Genomic DNA, 16,074 nt, shown 5'->3' on the forward strand with positions numbered 1-16,074 from the left:
CTTCGTGAGAAAAACTTTACTTTTTCACCAAATATCCTAGATGTACATTGACAAAAACTATTCCAAATTGCCAAAAAACTTTTGACATGAAGTAATTTAATCAGAATGAACTGAAATTTCATATTTGAAAAATTACATGAGTTTAACTTTAGTGAAATTGTGATCAACTATGACCAATATGGACATAAAAAGCACAAATCAAACAGAAATCATCCCTTGTGGCATTTCGCTACAAATAACAACTCTTGTTATGGTTCAAGGCTGGTGCTATGAAAGGACAACTTCTAATTGTGAGATCAGTAGAGCAATTAAAGTATGAAATCATCAAATAATACTTATGACCTGTAGATGCAAGAAAGTACATAAATGGAGTGCAATCTTATTGGATGACAACTAAGTGATTATAGCAGCCTACAAACATTAATTATTAACAAAGATCTCAGGCAGCAGTTGTAAACAATGTGTAGGGAGTCAGTCGCCTACCTACTGCCAGTGAGGTCTTCATGAACTATGAACAACAGTTATTGGCATAAATTAGACTGGTAATAGGCTGGTGCATTAGAAAATCAGTAAAACACAGGCATAGACTGACACCACACCAGTAAAGGTCAATATAAACTGAATCACTACACTAGTAGAGCTCATGGAGTTGAATGACACATATAAAACGGAACCCTAAAGCAAACTAATTCTTATGAGTAAAAACAGCTGGTAACATAAGAAGCAATGTGGATTAAAAGATTATAGATGTTGAATGTGCAAAAATGGTAAAAAAAGACATTTTAACACATTGTAACACATTTGTTAAAACGGGCTGGAAGAAACCATGACACAAACAGAAGTGTAAGACTGCCAATTCTAATCAACCGAGTTGTTGCTGTTGCATGTACTCAGTTAAATGTTGACATGACGATTAAACAAGGACCTTGAACCTCTGCATAGATATACAACAAAGGAGATGTTCTGATAGCATATTTTAATAAATACCACAAGTGTTAGAATATAAATAAGCCATAGACTATGAAACTATATCCTACTTTTTACCTATTCTAAACAGTTCTTTCTTTCTTAGTACTGATCACAACCTTAATAATTAAAGAATGATTATTTGACCGACCAAAATCAGGTCCAAAATTAGTCATGCTAGGCTATTTATAGAAGGCTGGCACAAATTAAGCCATGACTGATTGGATATCATATGGTGTGATGAGGGGGTTTGGGCCTGAAACTGCTAATGTATCAGTTATACCTTGACTCACCTCCAACTTATGTATATACAGATGATCTATAGAAGTAAAAGTAGAAATCAAGGTGAATACATCTAGATGTAGAGCATAGGTGTGTACTGGATTTGCTTCCAAGAAAGCACTTGCTAACGGACCACTTGATGACTAGTATACATGATTTGTTTGCTTTGCTGTATTGTCCACTCATAAGCTATTTACTTATTTACTTGTACTATATAAAGTACCAGAAATAAACATTGAATAATACAATATTACATGACTAGAAATACATAATTGCATAAGAGTGGTTTAAAAGTCGCCATGTAAATATGATGTGACAAATAATGCCATAATAATAATAAAGCAAACAGTAAAATAATATAACAGTAATACATGCGTACAAACTCACGCAAGATTTGGCTTCCTTAAAGCCAAGAAACACATAAATAAACCGGTGCTACATTGGTCACATATAACATAAATTCTGTAGCAAAAGCTAAAAGGAACAAAAGCAAACTTTGAAATACAGATACTAATTTAAAATACTACATGCATGTACATACATGATAAAATGCGTTCTTCACAAAACAGAATTAAAACACATGAACAAAACAAGCATTATTTTATGTACTTATATAAATTGTATAGTAGTATAAGTCTGGATGACAGGCTACTGCTGTAGTAAGCAATTGCTACATTGTAAAATGAATAGTATGTATAAATAAGATAGTTCAAAGTGTGCAAGCAGTAATGGTGGTTGCTTACACAGATGTGGCTGACTGAGCACTGACTCAGTGACCCGGTTTAACTGAGCAAGGCAGCCAGGAATGTTTTGCCGTTAAATGCTTCCTGCCTAATGACAAAACCATATGTCATGATTCATTTAAATATTTTACCAAAAAGCATGGTACTAAGGAAAAAAATTCCTTCTATTTAGGAAGGAAAATCTATTAGTCGAGGTGCTCGTGACTACTGATCGGCACTCTTATGGAGCGTACTCCCTTTATATACAATTATTTACCTGTTCCGGATTATGGAACCAAGGAAGAAAAACTGACTAACAAGGAAATAAATAAAACTGCTAATGCTTTTGCATGGTTATAATACATTACAAAAGCACTACAACATAAACTAAAGCAAAGCATAATAGTATTGTAGTATTACAAGCAAGTTATTAAAAATATAATAAAAAGAGCAAACACAACATACAGCATATATACATATAAAAATATATACACGAAATAGAAAGACATGGCCCAGCGTCCCCCACACTTGTAAACAAATGAAATGCCATGCTGCGGATTAGTTGGAATCAATGTTCTGCGGTTTTTGCTTGCCATTTGCTATTTCTGTTACTTGTATCATACTTGTAAATCATACTTGCTGAATACAACGAGGGCAGCTGATACCTAGCAATAATAAAGTTCAATTGAATAAAGAGACTCAAATTGCAAATGACATCAACCTATAAATTTTAAGACTTTACCAGCAGAATACTAACAGACAAATTCTAAATTTGTCTAAATTCTGCTAAATTCTGATAACTAAAGTATTAAATAAGGAAGTCATAAAGTTCTATAAGTACAGTGGAATAAGGCTAGCTAGATAGTATTCTACCAACACCATGCATATCATAAAGGGAAGCTGTATGGGTTGTGTAAACGCTGAAGTATACTAGAATAATATCAAAAGAATTTGCTGCCGAATCTGTCAACAGTGACACTTCAGCTGACTCTAGTGATGAATTTTTGTGTATGTACTAAAAGTGCTTGATATTTATTTCTGATGCTTTATCATAATTGGCTGGTAAATCCTACGTAATCTTTTTTTCCAAACTAACACAGAAATGAGCAGAAAATATTTTGACTTTTAACCCTTTAGCGACGGTCGGCTTACGGCTTGGATAGTACCAGCGGACGGGGGCAATTACTAGGGCGATTTGACCCTTCTACATGACTGCATAAAAACTGCAGTAACTTACATCACAACTGTGGTAGCGGCATAAATCAACATGCATGAGAAAGCTGAGAAATTATTCTACAAGCTCATTGTTTTTGCATGCAATTAGCTTGCAAATGCTTTCCAGCAAACGTGTCAATTTGTTGAAGAGATGATTTTTTATTTTCATGTGCCAACTTCCATTGCATTTTCCAAATTGATACGAATAATTGACAATGTTGTACAAATACTACTTGCAAGGATTCATAGGTTCACAACAGTTTGCAAAAAAAAATGGTCGTCTAAGGGCTTTGAAAGTAAAGTTATGAGCTCCGATACATTACGGGAGCGCCCCTCGAAATTCTCAGTGCGCGACCTATAAGACAAGCAAAAATTGAAGGCCTGACATGGCCGCCTAAAAATCGCAATAACTTGCATGCAAATTGACATGGAGCTATAAATTAATATGCATTGGACAGCTTAGAAATTTCTCAACAGGCAGCCAATAATTTCCTGGAAATAGTCTGTGATTATTTTTGACAAATTATTAATTTGTCCAAGTTTTCACTTCTTTTTCCATAAAATATCGAAAACAAATACATTTTTAAAAGCAATAACTCTGTGAAAATGATTTATAAAAAGCATCTGCACAGTGTCATATGTTTGCAAGAGTTTGCAAAAAAAAATTGTTTAAGTGCATTAAAAGTAGAATTAGGAGCTTCGGTGCATTGCGGGTGAAGACCTTCAAAATGCTCATGACGCCATGTCGATAACCCTGCAACAGTCGCCCGACAAGGCAGCTCAAACCTTGCTATAACTCTCGTGCAATTTGGCATAAAGCTGCAAATGAATATGCATCTGAAAGCTGAGATATTTTTCTACAGACTGAGATTGTTTCCTCCAGACAGCTTGTGAAAACTTAGCATCTTGAGATCTATATGTTTGCAGTTATGATTTTTTGCATTCAAATTATTATTATGTATTTCTTGAAGCTATATATGTATCAATTTTGCATATCAACTCATTGCACAAACTCATATGCGCTGCAGCAAAGATTAACTGTTTGTGTACAAGAAGAATGGAGTGGTGGGCCTGTATTCACACATTTGGTAAAGCAGCAATAGACAAGAAGCAACATTTATTATGAACAGACACAGCAAATCATGGAGAAATCAATCTGCTACATTGCAGAATATGTGAACTGAACTCTTTTGATTAGTTGGCTGCCCTGAAAAGGGCAATGGACAACAAATACAACATATCAATGCAATGCAGAACAAATACAACATATCAATGCAATGCAGAACAAATACAATAGACTAGAGGGGGTCCTACCACACAAAGTTGTCGTCAGAATAGTCACTTTTAAAATCACTGTCGTCACTTTTAAAATCACTGTCACCTTTTTCAAGTTGGTAACCAAAACAACCTCTTTCTTCACATTTGTTATTTTAATACAAATATCCATTCTGGTGGCACTGGGTTGCGTTAAAAACCTGAAACTGGCTCAGTTTGAACTTCTGCTAACCAAAAGCATGGCTCAACCAGCGACCTTCACAAACTTATTAGTGATGTTTGGGAGCGTTGCTGATTACTCCGCGAAGAATGACCGCCGTCTTAGGTTTTTAGGGCTACACTTTTGTACTGAAAATAGACCGAGATTGTCTTTAATAATCACTGTCAGTCACAGACTTGGAAACGGATTAGCTGTCAATGTCGTGGCATTACATTGCTGTTTACTTCAATTATTTGGCAGTCTATAAATGCTGAACCAGTTGCTTCAAACCAAAACTAGTGAAGTTTCGGTTGAACGTGTTTATTTATGGACAAATAATAAGTTAGTAAAGGTACGGCTACACGTAACAATTTTTTCGTTGGTTCTAAGCGAAATCATGAAATGATTGAAACACACAGAACTATTCTGCGCTGCTAGAATCGTGCTAGTGAGCACGATTCCAGCAGCTTTTGCAATTAGCATAGTCCAAGAAACGTATAATTACACACAATAAAAGTATAAGTGCAATTCAACATAGTACACATGATGCAACTGCTTAGATTGCGTTATGGTATGTAATTATTGTTTGGACGCTATAGCTACAAATTGTTTATTTTTAAATTAAATATCCTTTTTAGCAACAAAAGTTTTGTGGTAAAAAATGTTGCCATCTTTAGCGCAATCAAGTCAGTTGCATCGTATTTACTATGGTGGATTTTCTTAATATTTTTCTTGCGTGTCGCATTATGTTCTCGTACTACAGATCTTAAAATTTGCTAGAGTCGTGCTCGCTTACCAACAATAGCGCAACTTGAACAGTTACATCGTGTGTTCTATGTTGAATTGCTTCGGTACTTTTATTGCGTGTTGCGATACATGTCTTGGACTATACTAAATGCTAAAGCTGCTAGATTCATGCTCGCTAATAATTGGTTTAATCTGTTAAAAGCGTTTCGTCGACGAACTCGGTGGGCATGCACAGCTCAAATAATTCTGTGAATTTCGACTGATTAGTTCTGCGTTTTTCGTGATTTCGGCCAGAACTCCGAACCAACGAAAAATTCGTTACGTGTAGCCGTACCTTTAGTAATCCTACTTACGTAATCATCGTCACCTATATTGATAAATGGTCGTCTCGTCTGTCACTTTTTAAATATCCCTGTCGTCGGGTCATCAGAATCGTCACAAAACATGGGAGGACCCCCACTAGATGACATTTCAGCAAATGTATGTACAAAAGCTTAAAATACAAATCAAGGAAACAGTTGCCAAAACTAAATAAATTACAATTTGTAAAGAAATTTATCTAGCATGGTAAGGAATAAAACATGACTTGCACAAAGATACTCCACATGCTAGGCATCTAAATTTAGTTTCGCTTCGTTTATGGGTGCCATCATCATTTTGCCTTGAGCAGCACTTACAAACTCTATATTTTGGTTTTCTATTTTTTTCTGGACTATTTAGCACTAGTCGATGAGGGGAAGAAGTTGAAGCGCAAGAACTAGTGTATTTGCGGCAAGATCCAGTGTATTCAAATATCTGTTCAATTAATTTATTTCGAAACTCTAGGTCAGTTATTTTACAGCCGCTATGTACTCTATAAACTATGACTGCATTATACACACAAATATCTAACAGGTGAAAAAATAATTTTTTGTACCATTTCATGGTTTTACGCGCAGCGTTATAATAATGCAAGTTTTGATCTGATTTGTCAACTCCCCCATGTATTTGTTGTAATCCAAAATAGCAGCGGGTTTGCAAATTTTACCCCCTTAATAATTTACTTTGCCTGTATCTACGACTTCTAAGTTTTTATGCATAGTTGAAATTAAACAAATAATTTTTTTTATATCTCCAACAGCCAACCATACTATCACCATTAGAAAAACTCGTTGTTTCACCTTTTTTAATAATTTTTCCATTACATAATTTTAAATCTTTAGGAACACCTTTTCTTTTGGGACGCAGAGTTTCGCAAACATGAGTGTTATTTTTTATAAGTTCAGCAGCTAACTCTGGCGAATTATAACAATTGTCCATATATAAGCAACGACCTGTATTCAGCAAACCATTCATTAATTTCATTACTATATTGTGGGTGACTCCTCTGCCGGTACCTTCAGCTTGCTCTCGCTCATCCCCTATGTACACAGACAGCTTGTGCACGTAGCCAGAGACAGCATCGCAGAGAGCAAATATCTTAATTCCAAATCTGGATCTTTTAGATGGAATATACTGTTTGAAGCTAAGCCGTCCTTTCCAAGCCAGCAAGCTTTCATCTAAAGATATAAATTTACCTGGCAGTAAAACAGAAGATAACCGCTCACATATCATGGATAACACATTGCCTAGCTTGAACAATTTATTGCCAGCAGGGTTTTCCGAGTTGTCAGTGAAATGTAAACAGTTTAAAATCGTTAAAAACCTGTTTCTTGAAATTATTTTCCCAAATATTGACGTAGATAAATGGGGACGGGTAGACCAGTAAGATTTTAGAGTAGGCTTTTTAACAATACCCATGAGCACAACTAAACCAAAAACTCGCCAAATATCTTTGTCATCGACAGGCTCCCAGGCATCGCGATGTTTTTGAAGGCCATATCTATTTGTTTCGTTAACTATTACATTCATGATGGCCGATGTGATAAAAAGTTTTAAATAATCAAGAATACTTATCTGTCCAGGAATTTGACTTTTTACTCCTGCCAAGCTTTCATCAAAATGCAAATCTTTGGGTTTTAAGTCGGCTCCTCTTTGAAAGCCGTAAACACTCTCTGTTTCATCGCCGGCCATTTCACTCTCATTTTCGCTATCAGATTCACTCTGTTGATCTTCTATTTCACATGCATCGTTTTCCCCACTTTCTTCTGACCTGATATCCTCTTCCTCACTTTCGAACCAGTTGATGTCTTCATCTAAACGTACTTTTTTAGCTGAGCTGGAGCAATCACGTCCGTCCATGTTGACTAGCTTTCCAAAAAGGAAGAGCAATTTTTTGCAACGTGTTCTTCTTGCACATGCGTATTAGGGATTACTTTTCAGTCTCAAAACATTACTACAAAACCTACTGAAATTGATGAAATAATTAATTTTATTTTTAAACGCTATTTTCTTAAAAAATAAAATATTTTAAAAGAGGTCTATCGTAGACTGATTTCTAACGGGCTTTCACGTGATTCGGGCTCTGAGACATTGCCCGTTTGACGGGCTTTCACGTGATTCGTCCCCGAAGAGTTAATCGTTTATTTGTATTAGTCACGTTAATCGTTTAATTAATGCGATCATTGTGCAGCTCTAGACAATATACATGGTTTTATTGAATGCGTGAAGTGTAAGTGTGAAAATATTTTGACGAAGGAGGCTGCATGAAAGTGTAAACAGAAGCCATCTTGTTCAGCTACGTCCCATTTGAGCCATTTTGGAAATGGGATTCCAATCTAAGGCGTTTAAGTGATGGCTGCGATTAACTGTTCGTTTTTGAGCTTTTAAGAGCTTGTAATCACATTTCCACATATTTTGCACCTACCACACAGCAGAGTAAAACATGGTGAATCTGCTGATATCAAATAACTGTCATGTGAAGTTTGTAGCAAGTCAACCTTTACGCAAAAATTCAGCCAGACTAACAACTAGAACGCGTAATGCATTCTACCAGAAGAAAAGATTTAGTTTTACGTATGAACAAGTAATGCCAGCTGTCAGGACTCCTGGCATTACTCTTGACTCCGGAGTAAAGCACTTATTATTTATTATAATTATGTTTTAAATATACCATATGTTACAAAAGAATATGTTGTTTGGGTGTAGTTACAAAATGATGCACCCATCAAGTACCTCAGCGCTAAATCTTTTACAAACCGCTTTAAACTTTCCTTTAGTTGGTCCCTTCGCTTTGTCTCCGCGCTGTGTTCGTACATACCCAAGCTCACAAATAGCGCATTCTAGCAGAGTCCGAAATGTGTTAGTCTCTAAGGCTAAGCCGATGACTCATTGGGAAGCATTATCGGAGCAGTTTCATTTCATACGTACTTTCCGCCGCTACTAGGAAGAAGCTAACGCAACTAAACTTTACCGGTGAGTAAAGGTATTTTTGATTTATATCATAAATCATAGTACAAATGATAAATATAGAAAAACTCAATGTTAAAGAAACTGCTGCCTAGGTGTTATTTGTTTTGTTTTGTTATTTTCTACGGCAGTTTCGTGATGGCTGTGATTAACTGTTTGTTTATGAGCTTTTAGGAGCTTGTAACCACATTTCCACATATTTTGCATCAACAACACAGCAGAGTAAAACATGGTGAATATTTTGATACCAAATCACTGTAATGTGAATTTTGTTGCAAGTCAACCTGTAAGCTAGTAATCACATTTTATACATTTCTCACCGAATTACTAAAAAGTAGCTAATGTTACAACTACTATTCCTGGGCTTATATTTAAAGTTTGTAATATATATGACAATATATATGTGTTGTTTGGTGATTTTATGACACACAGACCGGACGTCTTATAAATTGCAAATAACTCAAAAACATAGGCATAGCGCAAACAGTAAATAGTTGAACTGAATAATAAAGGAATAATAACTCCAAATTTAAGTGTAATAGCCATTACACAGCAAACACTAATATAAAGTAGTTTTTCATGAGAGTTGATTAAAAAGGATAAACGTTTTCAAAAAGGTATAATGAGCTAAGCACTATTTTATAAAAGCCTGTACGTTTTAAGGTAACTTTCACAGATGAGCCAATGGCTTTGATCGCACTGAGCAGACTGGTGATAGTTTTCAATTAGCAGCCTTTCTGCAGTTAAAATATGTGTATAGTATTTAAATTAGCAATTGTGAAGCGTAGTTTTACCTCTTAGACACCAACCCCTGCAGTCAAACCTAAACCTAGAATGATCCGCGTCTTAGTTTTGTAAAAACTGTCTTCTGCTGCTACTTGACATATTTTTAAAGTACTCAGACTGTCGACAATCTATTTGGTAGTGATTACATATAGGCCTCCTGTAGCATTAATCATCTATACACTAGTAAAGTATACATACACTACTAAAATGGTCTGTATAATGTCCAGACTAAAGTAGTCCATCTTACTGAGGATCGACTGGTCCTTGATTAAGTTGCATTCATAACTGATTGCAGAGCTTTGAAAGTGTTGAGTTGACTGCTGATTACAGTAGAACCTCGGTTTTCGAACGACTCGCAGTTCGAACAAAAAATTCAAGAAATTCTTGCTTCGAAGTGTGAACAAAAATCGGAGTTCGAACGCCGGTATGACGCGTGAGTACGTACGTGAGGGTGGGATGCTGAGCGGCGTACAGGAGTAGATCGCTCTTGCCGTGACCAACTGTTGTCGCATTGTCCGAGATTAAACAAACGTGTAGCAAATGGGCCGAGTTACAGAATTTCGTCAAACTCCACCACCCCGATAAAGCTGCAGCCACCAGAGTCATCAATGACCTTAACGACACTATCATGAACCACTTCCGAAAAGTGCTAAAAAGAAGGCAGAAGAATGTGTCATTGGATAGATATTTTAAGAGAAAAGAATATCCTGTAGCCGAGTAAAAAATCCTATTCATAATTCTTTTCTTTATTCTTTTTTTTACACATTCATGTTAGTGTAATCTTTCGTATGGAAGATTACGACAACGCGAACGTTCGATTAGCCTGGGTTACATTTATGTTTATGTTATTTGTGTATTTGCCATTTTGCTTAACATTTTCTGAGATATACATTGCTTTTTATGTGTTGGTCAGCATTTTAATGTGCAATTTCATGCATACAATAATGTATAAAATACTAAAAAGGTAAACACTCAGGGTGTTGGAACGGATTAAAACTTATATATATTAGTTCTAATGGGAAAACCTGTTTCGGATCTCGAACAACTCGGTTTTTGACCAACCTTCTGGAACGGATTGTGTTCGAGAACCGAGGTTGCACTGTACTTGTAATTGCTACACACTCAGCACTCAAACCACTTGTCTGATTAAGCTTTTAGCCAACGGTATTTCTTATTTGTTATTTTGTGTACCTAATTGTCTTACAATCAAAATTGAAATGCTGGCCGGTATCCATCATGCTAATAACTTAGTTGCAATTTGCAACATTCATTTTAATTTTTTTATTGCTTAGGCTACTATTTTTACTGTCGCACTGTGGAAGCTACAATATGCGTCAAAACCAATCATCGCTGAAGTGTTACATTATATGGCTTGTTACGTTTATTAGTTCAACTAAAACAGTGGTAATAAAATGCGAGGGTAATATGTTTCCAGGTGAGCTAAAGATAATTGTTAAAACTGATTACATGTCAATGTTTGATCATGTATATTTTTGGTTAATTGTTGGTAAATGCATTGAGTGTTGCCTTGACCTTTTCTGTTTGGGTTACAAGTGTTGAACCCATCAGGCACAATTTATTACATGCCATGTTTTCTGTATCAAGATCAATCAGTGGCGAAGTTACTACTTTTTTTCAAAATTAGTTGTGATCTTAATTGGTGTTTCTGGAGATATAATTGAAAAAAATGGTAATTAAGATATACATGTACAAATATATGTATAAATATAATCTGGTCAAAACTTGAGTTACCTGTCAGAAAATACTAAGGTGTAATACAAGCATAAATTTACACAACTTGTGTGTTTACTGTCAACTAGAGTCTAGACCATGCAGTCAACTTTGGGATATAGATATTTAAATCATATTTGTAGTTTCTATCATGGCTAACATGGAAGAGATTGTTCCACCTGCCGTAGAATGTGGTTTCTGTTTGAGACAAGGAGTAGCTCTACCCAATCCTCGTCGACTTACCTGCAACCATGTACATTGCCTTGAATGTCTGACTGGCTTCTATGATGAGAATAACATTCTAATTTGTCCATTGGAAGACTGTAGGTATGTTGCTCCGTGATGGTGTTTGTTTCATGTTTGGAAGCTGGTCAATGTTTGATTTACATAAACTCTTGGCATGAATATTCTCTTTAAACAGAGTTAAAAAAATTTCTATTCAAACTTGAAAATGAATTGTGAAGAGAAAGTTCTTAGAAGGCAAGCGAGTCGGCATCGTTTGTCATTAAATATTTGCCAGAGATGTGTTAATGCATGCAAAATGTTCACAGCTAACACAAATGGCTAACACAAACACACCATCATTATTGTAACCACCAAAGACAGATGCTCAACTAATTTGACTCAAGGGTCATCAACACAATTGCTATGCAAGAATCAAATAATCTTCTTGAGGTGCCAAAGTTGGTTGACATATTGACTCCAAGGTCTTATAGCATAAGACTGGTTTTTGTTATGTCTCTATTCAAGTGCTAGCCAGCAGAGCAGTGGATAAATCAAATTGGATCACTTTTAGCAGCCGAGTGGTCGTTGCTGGGGCTACATAAAAGGTGAACAAGCTTTAGGAAAAATGTGGCGGCAGGGTAGGCGTAACTTTTTGCGTCTCCCTGATTACTATGGTAACCACTATGTTGATTATAATTCCTCTGCAACTCAGTTGTTGCAGAGGAATTGCCAAAGCCTGTAAATAAAGAGAACCAGTCTACTGAAGTTTTAGCTACTCAGACTTTGAAACTTTAGTTGACCAAGGTGGATGCCCTGGCCTTGCTAAGCTTCCCAAAACAAATTTACACACATAAGTGAATGTGAGACAATGTTACCGCCATACTTGTAAAGATGGAAGATAATTGTGGGCTCTGTAATTCAGGATGGAGTGGCACCTTGTCTTTCAACATTTTGCTGCTTTTGTTTGCCCAAGCACATACCAGCATATGTCATATGACCAGGTTTTTCAATATGACTAATACAACAACATGGTGTACCACATCGACTTTTCCAGTGGAACAATTTCCTCCAAGATCGGTGATATCTTGCAGACCTAGAAGTGGCTCTGTGTACCTTCTCATCAACTACCACTAGTGATTATACGTGAGCCAACAAAATGGCAGATAAAGGAAGACAAGCGCAGCTCACCTTTGGCGAAATTGTCTCGGCCAAAAGAGTTCTTTCTACGTGGCTCAGAGCCAAACATCTTGAGCTGATGTCACTTGCCTGGCATTGGACGACTACCAATGAAGGAGGACCCAACAACTTCAACAATATGGAAATAGAGACCATTGGCATGATACTGCTAAGGCCATTACTGACATAGCAATCAATCTAGAATTAGGCCAAGCAAATAAAGATATCCTACACTAGGAAGCCAAGCGCTTAGAATACCAGGCCTAAAAGCATTTTCCATTGGCTTAACCTTAATTGTCGGCAAGGATAAGATTAGAACCCAATGGCGTCAAATTGCGGCTGACTGGCTCCTCTTGGCATGGCTTGGCATGGAAAGTGCAATGGAAAGTGGAACACATATAAACAGTGAAACAAAAAAAAATATATATATATTATATATGTATATATATATATAGGAAACAATTTTGACTATCCAAGAAAAACTAAAATAATATAGAAGGCACTCCTATACCGATACAACTATACAATGGTTTAAAATTTTGGGATATTAAATTCAGTAAGTCGAAGCGACATAAGTTTTGATCCCACTCTAAACTAAATTGTATCTCCATCATTAACTTTCTCATTGAGTTCAAAGTAGTGAAAATATGCACGGTAAACTCACTCTAAGAAAATGTTTTTCACATGGACCTGAATGTCATTCAGTTTTTCAATTTTTGTATGCTTGTTACAGTCAAGTATGTGAAGTACCACTTAACCAGCTGCCAGCATACGATATAGCCAAGGATAAGACGAAGTCATGTGATATCTGTGCAATTAAAGGAAAGGATAATGAGGAAGCATTTTCTTATTGTCCTCCGTGTGATACAATTTACTGTGTCAAGCATCATGAGGTATGAATGAGTGGATAAATTATTTTTTATTTGAAGTTTCAACATCAGGTTTTGGGAAAAAATAAAATTGCTAATAAAAATATTGCTAAATAAAAAACTTGCTGGCGAATTTATCACTTGAAGTTTGTCAGATTTGCTTTTCCTCTCACAACTGATGACTTACAATAAATAGTTTGTGCCACAGCTAAAGTTCATTCAATGTTGTCAAGGTAATTATTCATAAACAAACATCCCCAATAACTGTGGACATTGTAACAAAATGGTCTCAATTATCTATTGATAAGCGATTGGTTTATTAATCTTTTGGTTTCATATCTCAGTAAATATCAGTAGATAAGAATAGGTTAGGATAAGCTATTAAATGAGCTTAGCTAATCAAATATATCAATTTGGTTAACAAACTATATTTTTGGTGAGATTTTCTATTTTTAGTGATTTGTGATGAGAATTACAGGAGTGCAACCACATTGAAATACTTGGTCTGCTAATTCCTTCAGGGGGTTTATTGCAGACAGCTGTTGTATGGGAAGTGTTGTTGGTGGCCTAATATAACTCAGCGATTTCATAACTTTCTCTCTCGATGAGCATCTAATTCAACTGTATTTGGTGAACTTTTGGAATTTGTTTTGACACACTTTACATTTTAGGTTCATCGAGAGTACCATGAAGAGATTGGAAAAGTTCATCCAACCATAAACATGGAACAGTATGAGCTACTAAAGAGTCAGCAAAGCAGAGTCTGTGCTGATCATACTGACAAGCCAATTAGTTTGGGATGTGATAAATGTCTGAAGATGATCTGCATTGAATGCATTTGCAAAGAAAAAGTTTGTGATGATGGTAAGAGTAACGGTGGTCAAAGCATTGTGCATAGATTATAAAGAGAACTCATCAAGTTATAGAGAAAATAAAACTGTCTAAATTAATCTTTAAAACCTTGTAATTATTATTAGTTTGAGATAAATAGTTTACCTCGTACACTAACTGGCAAATTGGAATAGTAAAATATTTAGCGAAACTTTTATAAAGAAATACTATGCAGAGTGGTTCCAAATATAAATAGTTTTACCAAAACAACCTTGATTTTCAACTGTTATTATACCTATTTAATTATTAGATTAGTGACGGATCATCGGTAGAATTGCTTCCACCTTTTCACATTCTTTTTAACACTTTTGCTACCATTAGCCGATGTCTCGGCTATGGCGGTTATTTAAGTACAGACCGTAAGCAATGTATCGTCTTCTCAACATGGTTTCATTTTTTTCATTCGGAGGCCTAAACATTAGCTAAACCAATCAAATTTTGTCTCCAATGAAACAAACCTGTTGCCAATCACGTGCAACTGATCGAAAAGATTTAATAAGCGATTCTGTTTCTAATTATTTTTTTCAAATTGGGAAACCAGATCGCGAATGTCATGGAAATAAGAAATTCACCACATTTGTTCAATGCAAAATTAAGCGTCAGAAATTTTGCCAGATTTGGATTCACTAAACAATTTTATACTTATCTTGTAGCAAATTTTGTTCTGAACAGAGGCATTTAATTGTAAAACAATATCTGCATTTAATCTCAAGATATGGCATAAATATTAGAGGTATATCAATTGTTCGAAAATCCATTCGAATTAATTTAGTCAGAATGGTATCACGGAAAATCGATATGACTTGTTCATTGATAGGTCATGGATGGTTGTGATGTAAATTAAGATTTTTATGATACTAACTATAATTTTCCACTATATTGTGATTCATGAAATGATGATGAACATGTGTCCAATAGATATGATACTACTGTAAATATTGCTTTTTAGTTTTTAAAATTGTACGAGCTTTTATGGTTTTAGCTCGAATAATGGTGAAATATTGTATTTTTCTGTTTGATGACATTTGCTGTGCGTTACCCAACTTTTTTGCTAGTGTTGTTTTTAAATAGCATTGTATTATGAACACATTTAGATAAATTTAATAAAAGTTTCAAATCTTGCACAGAGCCTACTGTACTGAGTATTTGAATGTGAACCTTGGTTTGTTTCAGGAGAGTCTCACCAGATTATGACTTTAAAACAGCTTGAAGAGTCACTGAACAATAAGATAAACAAGCTAAAGAAAGGGATGATTGAGAAGGAAGAGAGTTTGGAACAAATCTTCAAGTTCACTTCTCAAACACTTGCTGAGTATGACAAGGAAACAGCTGAGACGGTGCAAAAGATTCATCATAAAAGGGATGAACAGGTTGTTATTTTATTGCCAAGTGTTTAACATAGCATTTTCTTACTCCCTATACTATTATTTTAATAAAATAAGCTTTGTTTAGAGGCTACAATATTGGAACAATGCTCAATATCTTGTCACTAAAACAATAGATAATTGTAATACCTATAAAAATAAACATGACAGGTTGTCAACTTGGATAACGATGCAAGTTCTAAAAGCCTCTGAAGTTGCTGAAATTATATTTAGTTAATCAATCCTAACTCTGTTTATTCTTTGCAAAGGCATCATTCTTTATAAACTTGTTATGTATA

General features: G+C 35.4%; 1 protein-coding gene across 1 annotated transcript; it reads left to right on the plus strand.

The window, feature by feature from the left end:
• The first annotated feature begins 11,401 nt into the window (after window positions 1-11,401).
• Window positions 11,402-15,808, plus strand: LOC137397112 (uncharacterized). The gene is made up of 4 exons (XM_068083398.1): window positions 11,402-11,577; window positions 13,385-13,544; window positions 14,192-14,384; window positions 15,585-15,808. Exons 1-4 carry the CDS (start codon window positions 11,402-11,404, stop codon window positions 15,806-15,808), a joined length of 753 nt encoding a protein of 250 aa, XP_067939499.1.
• The last annotated feature ends 266 nt before the right edge of the window (window positions 15,809-16,074 follow it).

Source organism: Watersipora subatra, chromosome 5, assembly GCF_963576615.1.
Source record: "Watersipora subatra chromosome 5, tzWatSuba1.1, whole genome shotgun sequence".
Taxonomy (NCBI): domain Eukaryota; kingdom Metazoa; phylum Bryozoa; class Gymnolaemata; order Cheilostomatida; family Watersiporidae; genus Watersipora; species Watersipora subatra.